This window comes from Wasmannia auropunctata, unplaced genomic scaffold (assembly GCF_000956235.1).
Source record: "Wasmannia auropunctata unplaced genomic scaffold, wasmannia.A_1.0 LD336053.1, whole genome shotgun sequence".
Lineage (NCBI taxonomy): Eukaryota > Metazoa > Arthropoda > Insecta > Hymenoptera > Formicidae > Wasmannia > Wasmannia auropunctata.
The window spans coordinates 2,626,492-2,650,055 of NW_012026837.1; the positions used below are offsets into that span (position 1 = coordinate 2,626,492).

The 23,564-nt window shown below is 35.6% G+C and overlaps 1 protein-coding gene, 1 long non-coding RNA gene and 1 pseudogene across 3 annotated transcripts in view; 2 read left to right on the top strand and 1 right to left on the bottom strand.

Moving 5' to 3' along the window:
• Positions 1 to 23,564, top strand: part of LOC105451059 — a 43,040-nt gene that overhangs the window by 3,848 nt on the left and 15,628 nt on the right. The gene's annotated exons all lie outside the window — the stretch shown is intronic.
• LOC105451058 lies at positions 3,777 to 7,758 on the bottom strand (annotated as a pseudogene).
• Positions 19,934 to 23,422, top strand: LOC105451057 (retinol dehydrogenase 12-like). Of its 2 annotated transcripts, XM_011691258.1 has the most exons (6): positions 19,934 to 20,229; positions 20,852 to 20,933; positions 21,355 to 21,659; positions 21,764 to 21,883; positions 22,059 to 22,275; positions 22,381 to 23,422. In XM_011691258.1, exons 1-6 carry the CDS (start codon positions 20,112 to 20,114, stop codon positions 22,526 to 22,528), a joined length of 990 nt encoding a protein of 329 aa, XP_011689560.1. In that variant the 5' UTR covers positions 19,934 to 20,111; the 3' UTR covers positions 22,529 to 23,422. The 2 variants fall into 2 exon arrangements, with proteins under 2 accessions (XP_011689560.1, XP_011689561.1); XM_011691259.1 differs by lacking the exon at positions 21,764 to 21,883 and having other exon boundaries at positions 21,355 to 21,386.

Below are 23,564 nucleotides of genomic sequence, written 5' to 3' on the forward strand. Positions count from 1 at the left end.
GAGTTGTTACCTACGCCACTGATTCCTTCGAGGAATATAGACAGAGTCCTCGAGTAGCGTGCGACATTTGTTCCTGGGAATCACTTTAGCTTCATCAAGGAAGCGACGCGTCTGGCCTTTGCAATGAACAATCGCGGTCTCCTGTCCTTCCTTTCAGTTCCGTGCAATTTCTTGCGGCGCGAAATCACGCAGAAATACAGAAATTAAATTGAATGCGAATTAAGTTGAATGTGAAACAAGGAGACGATATACACTGCAAAATTTTCTACTTCGAAGTTAAGGAATTGCAGATATTACAGCAGAGGTAGGCGCATTGGACCGCGCGCGCGCTTCTGTATATGTTTCCAAGTTCTTAAAGTTTTAAGAAAAAACGAGACACTTCATTTATATTTATGAAATGTATTAAACATTTTGCAAATCTATAATTGAAATTTATATTTAATTCTCTATGCAGTTTTACCGAGATGAAATCGATACGAAGGATATAATCTTCCTGCACGAATTAAAATAAAAAGTAATCGCTGTGTTACGCAGTCGTAATCTATATAAATGCTATCTTTAGATTTTCTGCGTGTATGAAAATTAATCAGAGCGTTAATAATGCATTAAAGAATTATGCTAGATTCTAACATATATAAAGATAGAAGAGATATTATTACAAAAGATATTAATACAAAGAAACTTGACGGAATCGCGTTTGCTAAACAGAGAATGCCGTCGTTGTAAATGACGGAAACAGATATCATAAACTTGTGATATCGTAAACTCACGCGATCTGCAAAAAGCACGAGTTACAGTAAACATCTGTCTGTCCACCATTTTCGTTGACTAGGAGCAACTTTTCCACAAGCAAAGCAAGTTTTCTTCATAAAACCACGCATTAGTATCACGCGCTTTGCATATTTTATATCGCGCAATCTCTTTTCTTTTATGTAGAGCAGCTTTTTTTTAGACACGCTACAATTTTTTGACAATCTTTTTTTAAAAAAATTCTCTCGACACGATTCAGTTTTTTGCGCGATTCAGTCAAGTTTCCTTGCATCGCATCTATTTTAATTTACAAAAAAATTCAAAATTTGAGAGTCAGTCATTTAGAGAGATCGTATGTATTATAATTAAAATTAAACGTTGTTTAATGTAAAGTTTTGTGGAAAATCGCGTAGAAAAATCTTTTTTTTAAATCTTTTTATGTCTCTACCTTTTTAATGGGTCGCGCGGAACTTTTTCCACGATTCACCATCTGATTCTGTTCGAGTTCCGCTAAAAAACGAGTCAGTCTCGTAAAAAAAAATACGCCGCGATAGAATGTTGCAGGTTTAGAAGTTAACTTCGCGACCGGAAACTTGAGCGATAAAATTCACCGCCGATTTCACTCGGGGGAGATATCCAACTCTTCTCGCACTCGCGCGCTGCCACTGTCGGCCGATCCGCGCAAGCGTACTCGCGATAAATACTAATTAACCTGCCGTATCGTATGCGAGATAAGGCGAGGCGCGTTCTTTGTTCTCTTGTATCTTGGTTCACGAAACTACAGATCCGAAGATCCCGCGGAAGGATTTTTGCGGAACGGAATTGTATGCATATGGCGCGGCGTCGCATAGAATAACATAAAAATGTGGAATTTAAATCAGGCCGTAACAAGATTCATGAGATTCAATCTGCGAGAGAGCAATATTGTAGAACAAAAAAAATATATGAAAGAGATGGGACTGGAACGAGAAGGCACTATATGCTTTGGACACATATATGCATTAACATGAAATTACTTGCGCTCCCTTTATGCATAGCGTATATAAATACCTTTCACTATTAATCAAAATATGAATTTCAAAATCGAGCGGTTATTTTCCGTTCGAATAATTAAAATTAAACGAACTATAATTAATGTATAATTTCTGTGTGTATTGCAATTACTATATGATTAATATATAAAAAATTAACATATAATTAGTTTCATCAACGAAACTATTTTAATTCCCGCGATTTTTGTAGCATTGAACCGTTTTACGAGTTTATCTAACTGTTATATATATATGACTCTTCCGGGATAAGATCCGTTTTCTATAATAAACCTCGGCGAAACAAGTGTGCACCGAGGCGTGCACCTGCACACCCATGCAATACTCAAGAGGCGAACACCACTTTGGGATATTGCTAGCCCTTCCTAAACTGCCCTTTCATGGTCATCACTTCTTCCTCTGATCTATTATACTCGATACATAATTCATTGCCAAAGAAGCTTCTACGTAGAAGCTGCTTGATTCTACTAAGTAGTTTGAAGTTTGACTTAATATATCTGACAAAAATCCGTGTAAAATATCTGATAATCAGTTTCTTTTACCAGTTGCTTTTAATTTTTACATTAATGTTTTTTTTCAAATAATATCTTTTTCTTCTCAAGCTAAATTAAGAGAGACCATTCGAAATTTAATGTCTGAAATCATGTAAATTAATTCATATAAAATATATCTTTGATATAATTCTGTAAATGTTTAGATTTATTTTAAGCGATGTTATAGCGATATTGTTAGCGATTTCAGCAGAATGTATTAAACTTTGCGAAAAAAGGGCAAAGCTATAACATATATTTAACTAGTGTTAGCTTTGCCTAGTTTATTTTCTCTTGGTCTCGATTGTACTTTCTATGTTAAACTTTCGTTCGAAAGTTTCATTTTACTATGGACCAAGTTTTATCTCATGAAATCTTGATCGTATAGATTTTTCCGTGCAATATGTTTCCGTGAAAAAATACAAGGCGAAACTATACAACAGATGTTTGCACAATTGAGATTGCATTTCACGGTGGGTGCAACGCGTAAACTTAAGTGTATTCGTAAATGCAATAATAAATGCATTCTTTATTGCACTTTGAAATAATACTTTATTTCTTAATGTGTAGTATTTCTATCTAGTATTCTATTTGATCAAACAACCCATTACTGTTTAACATTTTTAATCTCTTTTATTAATTGCTAAATTGCATAAACATCTTTTATTTATATATGACAAAATTCATTATAAATTTGTGTTATAAATTTTATCACATATAAATTTAAGAACACGAAAGAAATATTTTACTCTGTAGCTAAGATATAATTTTCGATTCTTTAATATCAGATATTTTACTTGACCAAAAATATTTTGCAATAGGATAAAAAAAGATATCCCGTCCTGTCATTCCTCTGCAGGTTTCATAAATAAATTGCTGTATCGCGATGGTTCCTGCACATCGTGAATGATATGAGTGTACAGAGTAAGGCTTCTGTATGTTAGAAAATGAAATTTTTCATGAGGAAACTTCGAATACTACGCGAGCCAAGATCGAACGGAAGACGCAAGGTGACGTGATATTTTCTGTTCTATTGGCCATACTATACATGTATTGACTCGAATGAACTCGTAGAAAACCATTTTATATATAACGATGATTTCATTCAAAGTTATATATCAATTTGAAGAATGCAGTCTTTGGAATTTTTACTTTTTTAATGATAAATTCTTTTACATTTAATAATCGAAATTTTGTTCAGAGGAACAGGATTTTATGGAGCATCTCGTACTGATATATAAATTTTTAATTTCTATGATATCTTTATCATGAAAATTCTCGGAATATAGAATGTGAAAAATTTCTATTCAATCTTTGCTTCTTCTCCGATACGACTTGGATCTGTATATATATATATATATATATATGTATGTATATATATAATATCGTCCGTTTTAATTTTTCCAAGCACTTCTATATCGTCCAATCGCAAGGAGTTTTTAGAAAGTTACAAGGGAACTTTTTCACAGAAAAGTGTTTGCACAAGGCCATATCGTGAAGAACTTGCAATACCATGCGGTAGTTTTTTCCATGATTTTATGACCACTGAAGACCGCGAGACTCGTGCGGCAGCAAACCAAGACCGCGCTGCTCCGCGTTGTTTGCATTTTCCCTTAAAGGGCCGCCTCGAGTGCTATGTGGGTCAGGACTACTGCAGCGTGTACTTTGTTTGCTGCTCGTCGCAGCTGTATGCTCGTGTAATACACCGACAAGTAGTTGAGTTCCGCGGCGAGGAAACCGACTCGCTAAATTGACACGACAAACGTATCTGTCGCAACTACTTCAATCTTTCGATGTAACTTGTAAACGTTCCAATCTTGTTCCAAAATAAATTTAAATATTTATGTATGACGTATAAGATGATAACGCGCTTCGTATATAACATTTAAAAATTCGTAAAAGAATAAAAATAAATCATCACGCGAAGTGTCCGATTCTTCTTCAGTGGTAGTCCCTCTAAAAAGACGAAGTACGTATAAATAATACATGTATATATGTAATTCCGCGATGTATAATTTTCGATTTTTATAATATTTCTCTACGATCTCTTTATAACGATGAAACGATATGACAGCGCCTTAGCAATTGCGCTCTAAGCGTTCAACGCGATTTCACGCGAGATATTTGTTATTTACTGCAACATCTTCCGTTATATGGCAGGCGTATACTAGATTATGCACACCGCATCTCACGAATGCGAGAAACTGTCTCGAAAAGTTCCGGTATATATTTAAATGTGTCTTACGACGGCAGAGGGGAAGTTTCGTAGACGCAGACGAAACGGCGATGATGCTGCGCGAAAGAAATGAAAAGCGTAGGAAAAGCGCTGGCTATAGGAATACGGATCTTATTCAATGTGCTGTTTCGTTTCGTTTTTGTGGATCTCGATCGACGAAAAATTTTTATAAAAGAAATATGACATAATTATTACAGAAGAAATTAGAAATTCTCTGATATCGTGTTCACTCTTAACTTTGCAAATCGTTGGAAGCAGCCTGGTATGCTCTTGCACGCGTTCCTCAATCGCGATCGTTGTCGGCAAACAAGCGATTGATATCGCGTGTTAATCTCGACAGGCTCTCGTCGGTACATTCGAGCACGTGAGAGAACTAGCGAGAGAGAGCGAGAGAGAAAGAGAGAGACTCTACCTGACCGTTAAGTGACTCTCGAAAGCGGCGAGTTCGTCGACCAGAGTGTTAACGAGATTATTAACGCGCCCGCGTGTCCTCTAAAGAGTCGTCTCGTCGTGAGATGATCCCGAAAGAATCCTCGCCCTTTCCGGAGGTGAAAACGCGGCGATTAAGGCGACCCCTCCTTCTTTCCGATCCGTCGATCAAGAGGATCAGTCTCGTGAAAAGCTCGTCACCCCGCGTCATTTGAAGCGCAGTGCAGATTAAATTAAAAAGCGTTTATCATAACTGAATCTAATATTTGTGAGCAGTTTTAAACGCGGTAAAGATATATAATTGCAAAATCGCACATTTTCTAATATTCTAAGCAATTTTCTAACAAATGTCGATCAAGGTAGAAGTCAATTCAAGTCCTATTTCTACACGGAAGGAACGATTTTTCTGGAAGATTTAAAAATTTTGTTGGATACAGATCTAAAAATAATTTTGTTAGAAACTCAAAAATGATGAACATTTTACTGTAAAACATTTTAATATTTTAGCAACCAGTCTGAATTTCACAACAAAATTCTGATGGCCCAATAAAACTATTTTCAGATCTGTATCTAGCAAAATTATTCTTTCCGCGTCATTATTTTTAATTATTCTAATTATTTATTGCCGATATTATAGCTTTTATATATTAACCTTTTTGTTTCCGTCGATTTAATTATATTTCTTCCATTTCATATTTTTCTCTCGTCATATTCACCGTTATACCAATGCAACATCAATATCTGTATTATACTCGGCAACGTTTGAGATGATACAATCCTCTTCCTTTGTAACTCTAAACGGGAATGATTTTTTCATGAGTGGAGTAGAACTTATAGAACCGAAATCTGAACGGATGGTAGACACTACCGCGTCCGAGAGAAATGGAACGGAAGGCGGTAAATTGCGCGGAAGTACATTCGACGGATTGGATTAGCATTTTATGCGAATAGCAAGCGGTCGTGCATGTGTACGTCACCGGTATGTCAGAGAGAATACCGCGGTGTCCACTCGACATTAGTCGGTGAAACGCGCCCAAATATCGCTATCGGCAAAACGATACCGACGGAAAAAACTCATATAACAAGTTTTTTTCCGCGCCGGAAATACGTATAGGTATATCGGAATGCAAACGTCGCAGGATCGGATCGATGTAAAATTGATCAAAGAAAATTCGTAGATGAAAGCCGACTCGTTTCGCCAACAGAGCGAGGTACCCTCTGTATACGCGCGTAATCTCGAACTTGCGAAATGGACACCGTTCTTTTGCGTTAGAAAGAAACTTTTCTTTAGGTTACGTACGAGAAGTCGGAAAACGGATTCTGGGGAAACTCGCAAGCTGCTCCCAACTCTTTCGGGCAAATTGGCCGGTGTGTCGCGCGTGTAAAAAGATTTTTACCGCTCGCCGTAAGTGCGCTTTCGTGTGTCCCGGTCGAAATGAGAAAGGCGGATTTTAGCCTCAAATATCTTTCTAATGCCAAGCCGTGCTTGCGATATTTTTCGTAAGAAATAATCCTGTATTTTCTTTTTACATTATCAAAATCCGCGCATTGACGATGGTGAATAAAAATAGAAAAAACGATAGTAATTTTGTATAATTTTATTTCTTTGCTTGCAATTTTTAACTTTATCTCATCATGTGTAGTTCTTTGATATATAAATTAAACTAATATAAACGATCTGACAATGAGTGAATCAGTATGAGTGTTATAAATATAATTAAATTGTATAATAAATATTTCTATAAATGAAAAGTTATCATAAACGATCAGTTAAATGATAAAAGTCGAAGCTATAGAATATAGATACTAAGAGAAATTATAACGCCTATACAATTAAGTATCTTTAAATAATCTCGCTATTGCGTCCGTGATCGTCTTAATAGGTATATTACGTTTTAATTGAATGTTGTCATAGTATCCATTCCTGAAACGTTTACGACCACTTCACAAACCGCTGATACTCTATAAGTCGGACTTGCGAGAGGATTAAAAATTAAATCCTCGCAATATATAGTTAACACTTCGCTGTGAAAGAAAAATGTTGAGAAATAGAAGGAGAGAAAAATGATGACATTAAATACCATCTTTATTTTTTCACGTTATAACAATGTTGATCAAAAATATAATTAACATAAATTATAATTATTTGTTTCAATCATATAAAAACATTTACTATATATGTGTAGGTATTTACTATATCTGAAATTTTAGTAGATCTTTATTATGAGTATTTAAATACTTAGATGCAAGATCACAAAAAAATTTTTACGTTACTCAGAGTCGAAATTGTTCTCTCTTAATAGCTACATAGCAGCAATATTTCTTAAGAGTCTCAAGACAAATTTGAAGAGGGTAGATATAGCTTAATACCGCGATAGAAGCCAATTTTCACGGAAGTTATGCAAAAGTTCGAAAAGAACGCTTTCAACTTCAGCAACCGGATGGTTCCTCTGACAGCGAAAAATTTCCGCCCCTCATCAGAAACTTGTGTATGCGTCACGGAAAAAATCGATCGCATCGTTGCATTCAAATTTGCTATTTTGCATTCAGACGCAGACAAATCCATTCTCGTTCAGTACAACTTTATCACAATGTGAATTCCAAGTTTAAAAAATATCATGAACATGTGTGAATCGCGAGTTGTAATAATTTAAAATGTTTATCACTGTCGCACAAAGCATATTGATAAACATACTTAGATATTATTAATGTACATTATTTATGAAAGTATTTCATATCAAGTAGAATAAATATTCGCATATAAATATGTATTTCATATTTTACAGTTATATTCTTAATTATGTTTAAATTTTTATTCCTAGATTATTATTTGTCAAATATTTTTTGAAAGTAAAGAGAAGCTAATTTTGATACAATCAGTTTATTTCTCAATTTAAAATAAAGGAATTGGTGAAAAAATCTATTATATATTATGTGTATTTTGTTTTACTACACTGAGAAAAAAAATTTGTTGAAAAACACAAAATTTGTTTTATCTTACCAAAATATTTAGTCCGATACGTTCAGCTAAACGTTACTACGATGACGAAAAATAATTTGTTACTATTGTAAACAAAATATTATTTTTTAACTAAACTATTTTGTTTCAAAAATTTATCGTATTTAACTCAACCGTTCCATTAAAAATACACACTATTTATTATCCCCATTAGCATTGTTTAGTCAGTTTGATACTTAGAATTTGAACAAATATATTGGATATACTTGGATAACTAAATAGCATGCAAACACAAATAGATACTACTAATATTTTGAACAAAATAATTTAATTGAGTTGGTTTAGTTAATTCTTGATTAAAAAATTTTCATAGTTGACATAAATGAACTATATCTTTTTTGTGCAACTAAAGAATTGTTGAATCAACTATTAGATTAAACAACTATACAAATTTAGTTCGTACAATCAATTTTTTTTCTCAGTGTAAGATTCTAATTTGAAATTAGTAAAAAAGTTATGTAAATACTGAATATTATGCAAAGTATTATGCAAATTATAAATAATTATAAAATAATCAAACGTATTTCTTTTTTACGGTATGCATATGTATTGATTTTGATTGTATACATTGCAGAATATACAATCAATAATAAAAACTAAAGCTATTATTTCTACGAATAAATTGTATATCATAAAGTATAATCACTTGTAATTATGCACGTGTCGAGTTGCAAAGACACATGCGTATAAAATGAACAAAATGAATTTTTTCTTAACACAACTGAATAATTTATTGTTTACTATAACACTGAAAGGTTTAACATAATATATTTTATATAACTAGTCTCGCGAATTAGAATCGTGTTAAAGCAAGATACGTATAGCAGTATAAAATGGAATTGATTCTATTACACTATTGACAATCGGCTCGCAATGCGTTAACTTACTCGCCGTGCGAGTTTTGGTCAATTCTGTGGGTTAGTTGATGTAGTACGTGCCCCAATAAAGCCTGCCGGTTGTTTCGAATCCCGCAACTCGATTCGCCTATAACTCATGGCCGATAGACTAGCTAGAGCGCATTCATTTTCGTTTTTCGTACGTTCGATGCAAAGGCTCTGTTATAGATCGAACTGGTTTCAAGAGATACTCTCTTCCGCTGTCTCGCTCTTTTCTACGTCGTTCATTCCATCGTTTCTTCTCTCTATTCTCCTCTCCAGCCTTTTCTTCCCCTTCTCTCTAGTCAAAGAGAGAGAGAGAGAATGAGAGGGGGGGGGGGGGGGGGGGGGCTGGAGGATACAAAAAGAGCGGAAAACCGCAGGATCAGTGAAGAGGACAGAAAAGAGGAACGAAATAGAAAGGGAGGAGGGCGAGAAGGGAGAGGATAGAGCGACGAACATCCAGCTCGACATTCCACGAGATCTCCTCTATCTTCTTTCGATACTTCTTATCCCCCTTTATTCCGTCTGTTTCTTATCATGCCGTCGCTGCCTCTTCGCGTCGCGAGGAATCTCGGCCGTATCGACTACCGAGCGACTACGTAAGACGGATATAAAGGCGTTCCACAGGATACGAAACTTTATTCAGGAACTTAGGGCCTCAATAGTCTTGAAAGGGCCAAAGGAACAAGGCAGAAATACCGCTGTACGGCGGCTCCTGAGAGACTCGATCGACACGTGAATCGCTGTGACGTTTCCCCTTTCGGTATCTTTAGAAAGTCAATAAAAGAGCTCTTGCTTTCTTTCATTCGGAAACACTTTTCGCCGAATGTTGTCGAGAATTGTGATTTACGTAACAACCTGTTTTGCGCTTCTCCTTCATCCACTCAGAAATTACAAACACTCTGTGCCGTTATTACGGTAAATAAATTATTACGGTATTACAAATTTACAAAAGGATTTACATTATGAGTCACTGCAATGTGCATATGATAAAAAATTTCTAATGTCACAGGATGTATGCCCGCACACAATTGGATTATTTATTATCCGCGGCTCAAGAGAAATACAATACAAAAGTCGGTCAATCTTGGGATTATCATAAACATATACACGAAATTCGAGAATATCATATATACGTATATATATATATATATATATATATATATATATATATATATATTATATCCGCTTGGTTCGATAACAGTAAACCCAACCATAAAGAAGATCGCGAGACGGGAACCGACGTTGTGTCGAAGTATACTCGACGAATTATATACAGAACGAATAATAAAGCTTTTCGAGATTTGCAAGTAGATGGGTCGGCCTTGCGAATTTCGAGTTGCAGTGTCGATCGAGACAATGAGCAACGACGATGAACAAGGTAGGAATCAGTGGGCACCCCTCGAAAATTCGAAAATGTAAATGCGCTACGCTAGAATGCGACGCGATATTATACGCTTGGAATGATGCAGCCTAGAAATTTGTATTGCGGTAAAATGGGGAACGTGGAAAGTTACAAGAGATAAATTGATTAATACATTGTGCAGAACAAATGTACGATGGAATATAATATTACAATTTAAATTGCATGATCAAAATTTCGATTTTAAGAGAACTTTTATTACAAAAAAAATGTTACAACATATGGTTAAAAAAAAAACTGAAAGATTTTAAAATTTAAACGAATAAATATAATTACTAATATTTTCGGAATATTACATTTGAAAAGATGCAACAATGTGCATAAATTAAGGAAATATTTAAAGATCAACATTCTTATAATCCGGTTAATTTGATTTGACGTTGAATAATCATTATGCAAAAGACGTATAGAAATTATTTACGCAAATTAGAGACTGTATGCTATTTTCAGCATACTAAACTACATATTCGCGAAACTACATCTTGCACACATTTAATATAAGCGGACGACAGATAATCAAGCCTGGTCTTATGCCGGCCGTAAACACGAACGTCAACACAAATCCGCGGCTTATTACGTGTGTAGAGCGTAACTAACTATAGATCTATTTTAACTGGTTTCTAAATTAAAGATCAAAAGACGTATAAGATCTGATGAGATGTCAATTATCATATATACTTGTGGCATATTCTATTGTGAAAATATCTTTTTGCGTAGGTAAATTTACATTGGTTATTTATATTCACATATGATCATTCATATACCTCGCAATATCGTTCATAATTAGAAACGAGCGTGCAACTTATTAACTCTAATTTAAAAGTAGTAAATCGAAAATGTGTGAAACTATTTTTTTGCAATATCAATTGTTGAATAATGTAAAAAAATAGAACTGAATAGTTTAGAAGTTTGGAAAAGCAGGAGATTAAAACATTGCATTACATATGATCATTAAAGAAATCAAATAGAAACAATAGTTTCAAACAAGGTCGATATATGTATAATACATATAATGAGGAGAAAACGGCCGAGGCTAAATGTCGATTGCCCGATAATATTCTTAATTTTTAAATCTTTTTAAATTTTAGCTATTGTAAACTGCGCGCCAATTACTGTCGGTCTTTAAGAACGCAATTTTAACTTACAGCTGAAATAATATCACATATCTGTTAAGTTGATCTTCATTGGATGATGATGCTACAAGCATCTTAAAACACTGTAAAGAAAAGATTAAAAAATTAAGAATATTATTGTAACTGACATCTAGCCTCGGTCGTAGTTGGTTCTTTTCCCCTCATTAATAAAATGAGGAAGAATTAAAATAAAGAATTTTTTGTCAAAAGTTTGCTCGGACTCAGAAAAATCATACTTACAATTAGCATAATTGTACTCATTTACATTTATATTTGCATCGAAGAACGTAAATATTTACGCTCTAATAATAGCAATAACCTTACTAAACTTCGCCTTGAGAGATATGATCATACATTTAATTCATGTCATTTATTCCCATTACCTTTGTTCCATACATTAATCGTGCTGCTCATCGTTATATTATTATCAATCATCAAGAATCTTCCAATGGCGATTGCATTAGCACTTAGAGCGCGCGAGAAAGAGATAGAGAGAGAGAGAGAGAGAGAGAGAGAGAGAGAGAGAGAGAAAGATTTATTTCAAGCGTAAACACTATCCAGACACACAGACAGATCCAAGCACGTAAATGCATGTAAATCCGTTAGACCCTTTGCTAAGTTCCTCATAGAGGAGAATGCTGACGGAAGATCACAGGGAGGAGTGTAAGAGATAGACATAGTGCGAATGAGAGAGAGAAAGAGAAAAACATGTTTGAAAGCGAGAAACAGAGATAGAACGCTGCAGAAGTTACCAAGCAGAATGCAATATCCTCGCACCTCCTCGCCCTCGTGTTCCTCAGCGAGCTTCCTACGCTCTCCTCGCTTCCGGGAACTTCAACGGGACGTCACCACCTAGCATCCCCCCCCTAAGGCTACATAATATCCTCCCTTGAATTGGCCCTTCAACCACCGACCCAGCTACCTGGAAAACGCCGACCCTGGGAGCTTTCAAAGTGCCGATATCGCGAAAAACCGGCGGCGAAACTGATGACGGCGCGACGGAATTATAATGATGCATCGCGTAGTGCGTAAGACGCGAACGCGAATACGTGTGCGCGCTCGGAAATATACAAGATATATTATAATAAGGAGCACGGGTTCAACATGACATCTTTTTTTTGTCAAGACGTCAGGATTTTTCCTTAAGAGATACATATAGCGAAACATTAATTCTTGAATTACGTATTAAATACAGATACTTTTTAAAATATGAATTAAATTTAATCGTCTGTCAATCAATTACATCGATTACGTCGATAACATGTAAAAGGAACATATATCTTTAAATATTTCTATTATATAGAAAAATTCTGGCGTGCACACTGATAATGGCTAACGTTGGCATATTTTTTTGCGGACACAAATATCGCTTCGGAAGAAAATTACGATTTACATTTTTATGATGAAATTCTTCTATCTCCTCTCCCCTCCTCTCTCTCTCTCTCTCTCTCTCTCTCTCTCTCTCTCTCACACACGATGCAACTCACGTGAACGCGTGCATCAGTGCTCATGGCAAAATACACGCTCGAATTGTTCGCGAACGTCGGCATAGCCTGGTTTATGACGATAATAAACTATTCGGAACTGATACATGCCGACGATGGCCGTTTGTATTTTCATGTCCGTTGCTGCTCGACTCTATCGGTGATCGAGCAATTTATACGCGAGATATTTCGCGTTGCGGGCGGCTCGCGTACGCGTGTAAACTCCCTCTCGTAGGTCAGGTTCTCCGCGTCTGGCAGAAATCGATACGTCGCCGGGGGAACGCGAGAAGCTTGCATAACGAGCGGGAGCTTCGGGGATCGAGCTGAGGTCTTAATAATTGCGCATCGATGCGCACAATGCGCTGTGCATCGGAGACCCGCCGACGTTGCGCCTAATTAGGCGCAAATAAAATATTATTAACTTTCCAGCGCATAAAAGTATCTTAACGGAAGTATGCGGTGTATTACGGTATATTCTGTCGTCATCAGACATTTATATGACGTCTTGATAATATATTGTTCATAGAGGGAATTCGTTATTTAGTTAAATTATTTAATTTCCGCCTGTTTTATGGCTTCTATACAGATTCAACATAGTTTGAACTTGACTGCAGAATTGTGTTGTTAAAGGAAGTAACAAGATATTCAAAACGTACTGAAAATAGAAAAGATTTTAAGAAAAGTGTGAGCTTCAACACGTTAACACCTTAATCGTATACTATACAAAACGAAATGCAATTACAGAATTTATGCGCCAAAGCCTTGCTCTGAAAGCGACGTCTCCGATATCCTTCCGCAGAATTACAGTAAAGAGACTCGTCTATACTTATCAATAAGAGCTTGTTATCCCTTAAAATTGACTTCTCCATCGTTTTCCTCCTCGAGAAAGGAGCGATAGCTCAACAAACACGCCCGTTTGAAGCAACAACGCGATGCCAGGACGTTTGCGTTTCCGGCGGTTGCACTCAGTTGCAGCGGCGTGATGCACAAGGTACGGCTGCAGCGTCTGCAGCAGCCTCGGTCTAATGCTAAAGTACTCGACCGCTCTTTGACCCGGCATCTAACGTAAATCAACCTTCGGATAAAGAAACCGGCAAGGTGCGCGGAGTCAACGCCTATTACACTGTAACGCTCTTCTTCAGCATACAATTTTTTTCTCTCAACACGAAATGCAAGTCGGTAGAATTCTTTCTTTTTTTTCAGCTTCATTTGTATAATAAATATGTACATTAACGTTTAAATTTTGAAATTTTTACTAAAAATTTCTTATTCGTAATATATTGAAAATGATACTTCCTTAGTATCTCTTTGTTAGAGTCTTCCCTTGTGACATCTGAGATTTAATACGCTTACGTTCAGATTCTTTTCAAAAGAGCTTTTGTTTGAGCTTTATTGATAAGAGCAGAATAAATGAGATATATACATGACAAACGACTTTCAAATACACTCGGTAACGTCTGAATTTAATAGAATCGCAATGAATATAAAAACACATTAAGGTATTCGGAAACGTGATTTTTAATTTTCCACGCGAGCAGCCATCGCACAATATTACAAACTTGAAATTCAAAATTTGGTCTTTGAATTTTGCGTGCGCATACGGTAGAAATATTTCAGTAATACATTATGTATCGAACGAAAGCAAATCGAAAACTAGATTCTTACATCGATAGCGAGATAAAAAGCATGAGGCGAAAATTAATTTTTGAGCAATGAAAACGAAACAATGAAATGCAATGAAATTTCCTCGCAATTTTCTAAAGTTAAATAAATCCTCGAAAAGAGAGAGAGAGAGAGAATATGTACGTGCGTAAATTCACAAAAATATATAGAATTCATGACCGATGAAAACTTGTTAAGAGTTCTCTTGACCGATTGTTCTAATATTACTGCAGAACGAGGCGAACGAGTTTCGCGAGTCGACACATTTCCGAACAATACGCGGGTGGTCTCTCGCTTTCCGCTCCCGCGCCTTCAACGCTCCCTTTTTTCCTTGCCATCCGGTATCGCGTGTTGCAAAGTTCATCGATGTTATTCGACCCGCGCCATTGAAAGTTGACAACTAGCACGGACGAGCCCGTGCCGTCGGCGTCGTGTGCGTCGCGACGCAACGCGCGCGTGCTGTACGTGGCACGAGAGAGCACTCGAGGCATGGCATCGCCACCTCCGCCGGGAGAGATGACATCCCTTTGTATGTTGGAGTAGATTTCTAAATAGCATAGCGCGCGCTCGTCGTCTGAAGGACTCTCGTTCGCTCGAGATTGAGCCCCGTTCTTCGCTGTACAGTATGGGGGAGAGACGCCAATGAATATCTTCGTCGTATCATCGACAATTAAAAGCGCGCACGCGGAATCCCCGTTCGCGTCTTTGTCGATCGAGACAATCGGGCTTGAGTTCCAGAGTATATAGGTACTGTGGACAGCTCGTTAATTCATCTGTGCACTATACGATCCTCGGTAACAATTATAATTGTAAAAAGAAACAAGCGGGTCAAATTCATGGAGAAATTCTGCGTTGTAATTACCGTTGTCGCGTAACTCGATTTGCAACGATAATGAGACATAATGAGAAGAAATGTGATAACAATACCGTCAGTCTTGTTCAGTATTCATATTCTATGCGATTTTAACAATGAAGCTATCTCTCTCTCTCTCTTTCTTTGTAACTCGATAGCGCGTCTTGCTGTTAGCGATTAAAGGGGTAGCATCACAATCGGAGAGACGGAGAATTCCTTGGTCTTAAAAAAAATTAAAAAGCTGAGCTATTACTTAGACTTAGAGGACAGAAAATGTTCGAGTGAGAATATTATGCAGTGAATGCATGGTACCTCGTAAACTTCGCACACCTGTTCACTACAGCCTGGCAATATCTCTACGTAGTCAAGAATTCTTTCATGCTTGAACGACGATCGGTACTTGACCTTAGAATACTAATGAGCCGTGGCGTTTATATCTGCACTATCGCGAGCTGCATCGCCGCCATTCAGCCGTTGCTGCTCGCGTAAACTGAGAGAATAATCGAGCGTAGCGCAAGTAATTCAACTGAAAATGATCCTTGGCTTAGATATTGTATGAAGTTTTAATTACAAATTTCGTTTCGCATTTTTGCTCCTGTGAAAGAATGAAATGCCTGATTTCTATTTGCTTGATGCTATATTCACAGATATCTATTACTTTGTCTATTTATCCACGCAAAAAACTTGGGATTTAAAAATAATATTTTACCCAATTTTTCCGATAGTAAAGAAACGAAAAATTGAATGCAGACTTCGCTGACGTTATTATTAAATCCTGCATCACTTTTTATATTCGTTTATTTCGAGCCCTCCCCCCTCCCCTCCTGTCCCCTCTTCCCAAATATTACAGATATCGGATATTCAAGCCGAACATATCGACTACATAAAGTATTCATAATTTCGTTAAATATTCGTATACAAATATATACATATGTATATGAATATATTTCGAATTTTCTATACCTTCGCTTCTTCGCACTTTTGTTTACACACAGGATTTTTATCTCCCCGTGCGCGTATCCCGACTTACTTTACTTCGCCTTAATCGCCAGCATTTAACATAACTCGCGGCGAAATCTGCGTGTGTTACCAATTAAATAACCATGATACATCAGTGATACTGATGCGCCCGTATAATTAGGGAATAATATACCGGAGACTCGCATGACAATTATCTCGTATCCCGCAGCGCATCATCTGGTTAGCACATGTGCCACACGCACGACCGCTACACACACACACGCGCGCGCGCGCGCACACAGATGGTAAATCCATGTATTTGCACGGGGTCATTCGCACGCGCGTCAGTATGCAGTACGCATGCATACGCACGTTCGCGTTCCAGTATCCTCGATCGCGCGCGTTCGCCACTAGCCTACATTACATTTCTTCGTATTCACGTGAAAACGCCGCGCGCTAAAACAAGCTACTGCTAAATATTGTGCAGCATGTACCGCCCCTTGCGAAAATTTACAATTACACGCACGCGAGATTAATCCAGTTATTATTCAGACGAATTTCGCATTTGGATGGAAACGTCTGAAGCGATAAAATTGAAATTGAAAAGATTTAATTAGTCCTTTAAATGGCGCAATGATGAATGGGAACTGTACGTATTTCCGCTTCTAGCAGAATTGAGCTGAAGTTTAATTTAACTACACGATGATATCAAATATTAAAAGGAATTATTCCTGAAATATTGAATATTTTTAGTAATCTTATTAGTGATAAAACATTATTTTAACTAAGAGAGAAAGAAAATCTTTTTAAATAAAATTAAACTTCTGTGAACCTAGCGTCATCACTAAAAAAATTCAAAATTCTTAATGTTTCTTTGCGGTATGTTAGAGCAAAGAAATTGTAAAAAAAAATTTGGTATATTATTTTTTTCTTTACTCTGTGCGTGTTTTTCCCTTGGGAGTGGAGGTGCTAGCGTAACGTGAAGTCAGCACTTTTGATATTAATTTCCTGTGAATGAACAGAAATAATAAATTAGCAATTAATGAGAACTTAATTATGACATATATAACTTTTTTTTAATGGGAGGGTATTAAGTTCACAGTGCTCAAAATTAAATTCTTACTGTAAGATCAATGGGTGCATCGAAAGATGAGGAATTAAAAATGACAATGCCTAAATTATCATTTTTGTCTTATCATTTCTATTTAAACTTACAGAAATTGTATTTTATATGGCAATCGCAATTATGCGTGAAATGCTATTCTTCATCAATTTATCGAAAATCAAGAAAGGATTTTATGTATGCTTGAATAGAATTATTTTACATTGTATGTTCAATAACATCATTTTTGCTTTGAATCCCGCAAATAATCAATAGCTCATGTGTATGCGAATCTTATATTCATAATGATCTGCTCAATGCCGACATTTACGTGTATGCATCGATCTGGACGATCTGGTTGTGTCTGCATATGATAAAGTTGCGTGCAAACGTGGCTCAATATTTCATATTGTGCATATGACGAGATATTTATTTTATACATATATAAAACCAGAGAGAGAGAGAGAGAGAAAGAGAGAGAGAGAGAGAGAGAGAGAGAGAGAGAGAGTTCTCTGTGCCAGATGCAACCATAATTTTTAAAGCAGTGAGAAATTGAATTGACGTAACTCAAAAAGGGAAAATATTTCTAAATACAATTAGGTAGTATTTCTTAAATATATGGAAGCTAAAAGCTAATTTTATTACTTTTATTCTAATACATACATTTGAGCAATAATTTTTAAATAAGAACAATAAAATGATGATTGTATTATATATTTTTTTTTATCAAAAACGAAGCTTATTAAGCTGCTATGATTCGCTCATTTAGTATTCTCATTGCGAATGAATAAAATACAATGAAAAATTGCATGCATGACATATACATATTTATACATTCACAAACACACACACACGCACACACACACACACACACACACATACGCACGAGGTAATTTATATCTGCTTAATAGGCTTCACTTTTAACAAAAATAAAGAACTTAATTCTTTTAAAAAAAAATATTAAAAAATCAATCAAACTGAAAAAGAAGTAACAACGAAATCTAATTTGACTGCACTTTCTAAACAATCAAAATATATGTTATTTTATTCTCATAAATGTATTTATATGCATTTTTTCCACTTGTGAGGAGCAAAGCTACACAGTATCTTCATAATACTATAATACCCCTGCAGTATGTAGAAAGACTCGCGGTCTTTCGCGAAATCTCGAATGTACACACTGGTGTCGACTCTACCCGCATGTTTGTTTGAGTTTGCACGCGGCTTTACAGAACGGTTGCGCCATGTAAGTGTGCGCGGACACCGTCGATCCGAAAGTTGGTCCAAGCGCGCGCGCGTATATACTCGTCGATCTCCTCCATCATGGAAATTTACGAGCCCGGGCTGTTCGATGCAATTCACGAGAAACGAGTATGACGCGACGTCTCGGGAGTTTGTCCACGAATTTTGCTCTCCGCGAATTCAATCGATCGCCGTCGTGTCCGCAGCAAAACGCGTATAGTTGCGGCAAACGCGACGGTATGTTGCACTTCGCCCGCTATATGTATATTACGTCGATCTCTCAAATTGTCGGCAAATAGCCGACACAAACAAATCGTCACTGACGTTAATACTTTTTTTTGCAAAATAAAATATTGCAATCTTTGATATACTCGCTGTAATCTTTTTTGCTTGATTCGTACGATACTATTATGTGTTGCACATGTGTCGAATGGTAGGACGCCCACCCGGCAAATAGGGAGAATCCTGAAGTAATATTTTTCGCAATGAATTCTTTACAGGTTTTAGAAGAGAGGGATTCTTATAGATGCTTGTTAGCATCAAAAATATTAAATGGTTCGTCAGTTGAATTCATTGTAATGGATTCCAGTTTCATGTACATGGCACGGAGAGAATTTTATTTTAAAATTTACCCTGAAAATCATGTCAATCGTAGGACAACATAGTATTTCGACGAATTTTATATGATTTTTACTATGTTTTTAAATATATACTACAACAAATTTATTGTAGTGCACACTACAATTTGTCGAAATACTATGTTATCCCACGATTAACAAAATTTTCAGGATTAATTTTAAAAGAAAATTCTCTTTGTGTAAGAATTGTGTTTTAAAACCAACAACAATTGCGGCGCGCAGTTTATGTAGGACTGAATAACAATAAAATTATTATACGCACCAATATCCGCGTCGGCTCACATTAGACTTTACTTACAATTAGTTATGTATTTCTGATTTATTCGTGGGAGTCTAATTCCTTTCAATTTAAATTTATCACAATTTTTCGGTAGCATCTTTTGCAGATAGAATTTTCAGTAGTACTGAAAGGCCGTGATATATTCTTATTAGAAAATCGCGGTTACGTCTGATCCTTACTGCTTCATTGTCCCCTACTCCGCTTACCTACAAGGCTGACGAGACTTGTTTTATATAATATAGTCTCGAGAAAGAAAGTTATTACTCGTATATCCAGTTTCACTGGCGACAGCGTAAGAACATGAGCGTGGCTGTTCTTCAAACAACATCGAGCACGTTGCAAAATCGAATAGAACACGTTCAGTAAAATTCGATAGCGAGTGAATTTCAATAGAAATAGTCAATTGCATATTGATAACATTGTGGATAAAGAAGCACTGTAAAATGTGGTGCTTGAATAAAATGTGTACGAGCGAAGCACGTCTAGATGGCAAAACTGTTGTGATAACAGGAGCGAGTGATGGTATCGGCAAGGAAACCGCTAGAGATTTATACGCAAGAGGTGATTTTATTGACTGAAGTGATAATTTTAGTTAGTCTAAACTTGGAAACTTTAATTCAAGCAGATATTATCTAGCATAAACAAAATAAATATTTGATATTTGATCCAAAAATAGTAAGTGCTAAATTATGTTATAATTTAGCCATGTAACAAAATTTGTAAGAAATATACTTACATTTTTTTACTGAATAAGCTTTTTCGATTATTCTTTCTTTCATTTAGAGCTACATAAAAATTTTTTCTGCAACTGTATAAATAAAATATGTTAACAAATAATTCCAATAAGGTTATATGTATACAATAAATAAGTAAGGGAAAAAGCCAAATATGGCCAAAGTTATAGATATTGATTGTCCATTAATATTTTTATTTTTAATTTTTAAATTTCAGTTACATTTATTACTTTCGGTTTTTTAGGACGCAATCATAACTTAAAGTTCAAATGATATCACATATTAAATTGATCTTTAATTCGATGCTGATGCTACAAGCATCATAAAAGACTGAGAACTTTGTTTTATGATACTTGTAGTATCATCTTCTCGTATTTTGACATTTGGACTTTTTCCTTATTTAAAATATATATTCTTAAAAATACTCGCGTAAATAACATGTGCTTTAGGCGCTAGAGTAATACTAGCTTGTAGAGATATGGAGAAGACGAATAAAGCAGTTGAAGATATAAAGAATAAACCACCTTTGAGGTAAATATAAAAATGTGTATCAATTAAATCAGTTATTATTTGCTTTATTTTTTTCTCGCATCATGAAACTAGTATATACTTATCTTACAATAAATTCGATTGGATATACTAATGCGCACTGAGTGCACATTAAAATCGTTGTACACAAATTGATGTAAAGATGTGTGTTGAATATAAATATAGAAACGAGTTAAACTGCGAAATTCTTAATAGTACTTTATTGTACTATTTGGTAAAATATGATATAGTAAAATATTGAACATTTTGTCATTCGAGATATTTCACTTTTACATTGAGATTGAGAACAGTGCAACAATGGCAATATGCGTATTAATACGTTCTGAACGAATTAGCTATTAATTAAATGTTTGCATGTTGGTGAAAATAACGATGTGGCACGTAAATATGATACTATTTGTAGGATCAATAAGGACGAATATAAAAAGAACGCAGGTGAACTTGCAATTTATTTTCTGGATCTATGTAGTTTAAAGAGCGTGAGAGATTGCGCTAAAAACTTGTTAACAAACGAAGCAGCTATTCACGTATTAATAAATAATGCCGGTGTGGCTGCGTATCCGTATGAGAAGACGGAGAATGGAAATGAGACGACATTTCAAGTCAACCATCTTGGTCATTTTCTTTTGACACTTCTGCTCTTGCCAAAAATGCAGTTGTCTTCTCCCAGTTGCAGAATAATCAATGTTTCGTCAATTACATATATTTGTATGTAAAGAGTTGTGGTAGTTTTAAAAAAAGAATCAGAGTATTTTTTGTCTAGAGTTTCTGTTTAAAATACTATTGTAACAGAAATATTCTATTATATATAGTTGCTGACATAGATTTCGATGATATTAATTTGGAGAGAACTTACGCATCATTTAAAAGTTATACACAATCCAAATTGGCGAACATTCTGTTTACCAAGGAACTTGCTCGTCGATTGAAAGGTGTACCAAAAAAAGGAGATATTATTACGATTTGAATTAGATCATATTTGTTTAATACCTATTTATTACCAAATTAAAACTTAACAATCGAACTAATCGAACATTAAAGATTTTTTACGTAATGAAGAAAAAATACACAACAGATAGACACTTAAACAAAGATTTTGATTTTTAGGAGCAAATATTCACGGGATAAATGTATATTCTTTACATCCTGGTTTTATCTCGACCAGAGTGTCACGGTATGCCAGCAGTACAATATTTCCGTGCGCAACTCTTTGTTATAATATGTTTGCGCAATTGATGTATAAAAATGCTGAACAAGGAGCGCAAACAACAATATATTGTGCGGTAGATGAAGAAGTAGCTAATGAGACCGGACTTTATTATTCGTAAGAAAGAGAACATACTATATATTATATACAAAATTATTTTTATGCAGTATATAATATTTATATAATATATTTAATTTCGCATTATCTTTTTTTTATGAGTAGAAATTGTCGTGTTGCCACTACATATCGGAAGGCAAACAACCATGAGTATCCCGAAAAATTATGGAATGTATCCTGTCGTCTTTTGCATTTGGAACCAGAAGAAGATTTCACTACATTTTTAGAAACTGTTTCGCGTCAAATGCTTTAGAGAATTTTCTCTATTTTTACAGAAATTATTGCGGAAATGTTTAATAATAAATTTACGTTTCTTTTTATCTTTAATAAATAAAATATTTAATAAAATTTCGGATGAGAAGAAAGCGGATGCAAAACCTTTCGAATTGTCGACCGAACGAATAACCGGAATGCCTTAAATCCCCGTCGCGGAAACTGCAGTTGACACCGCGCCTGAACTTGACTTAATCGAAGCCCGAGGTAGAGCGAAAGAATCCACCTGTGCATTCGCTTTGAATCAGGCTAAACTGTCACATTAATCTGTTCCATTAACATTTGCGAGTGAATGTCAACTTTATCGACCGATTCAAACTGGTGATTCGCGAATTCGCCAGAAACACTCTTTTCGCGAGTGCACGATGAACTTTCGAGAGGGCTATATTGCACGGACGATAAATCGTTGATGTATGCGCCACGGCGATACGTTTCGTCGCGTATAACGACGGCTGCAGGAATTGCGCCACTCATCTTGCGTGTCACGTTCAGAGTTGGCGCATCGCGATAGTCGGTGAGAAAAAAAAATGGTAGGCGTGATAAGAAACGCCGATTCCGGTTTAATTATTTTTGTGTTTTAGATATATCGTTTCTATTTTATTGTTATCTTATAACAATATTAAAATAAAATTAATTGACAAGGAAGTTGAATGTAGAATAAGAGAGATTTAAATCAGAAGCCCTTATTTTGACACAGTTAGATAAAGTCTCATAAATGACGCTTTTATCATTTTTATATAATATAAAATATACAGTTATATATAAGTATGTATACAGTATATATAAGTAATATATAAGTATATATATACAATAAAATATATAGTATGTACGAAATTGCATTTACTCGTGTCAGTAATAAAGAAATTTCCTGTTTCTTTTTATTTTTTTTATCAACGACGTCTGTGTTAGACCACATGCGTTTTTGCATGCTAGCGCAGATCGCAGACAGAGGAAAATGAGTTTGGTACGTCCTTGAAGGTCAACAGGTTACAGAGAAAAGAAGAGCACCGGACGAG

Bases quoted from the DNA above. Each gene is read 5' to 3' on its own strand.
- LOC105451057 (XM_011691258.1), top strand. From the start codon at position 20,112: ATGTGGTGCTTGAATAAAATGTGTACGAGCGAAGCACGTCTAGATGGC. The intron at 20,934-21,354 runs GTAAATATAAAA...TACTATTTGTAG, and splicing joins AAGAATAAACCACCTTTGAG to GATCAATAAGGACGAATATA. The intron at 21,884-22,058 runs GTGTACCAAAAA...TTTGATTTTTAG, and splicing joins ACTTGCTCGTCGATTGAAAG to GAGCAAATATTCACGGGATA.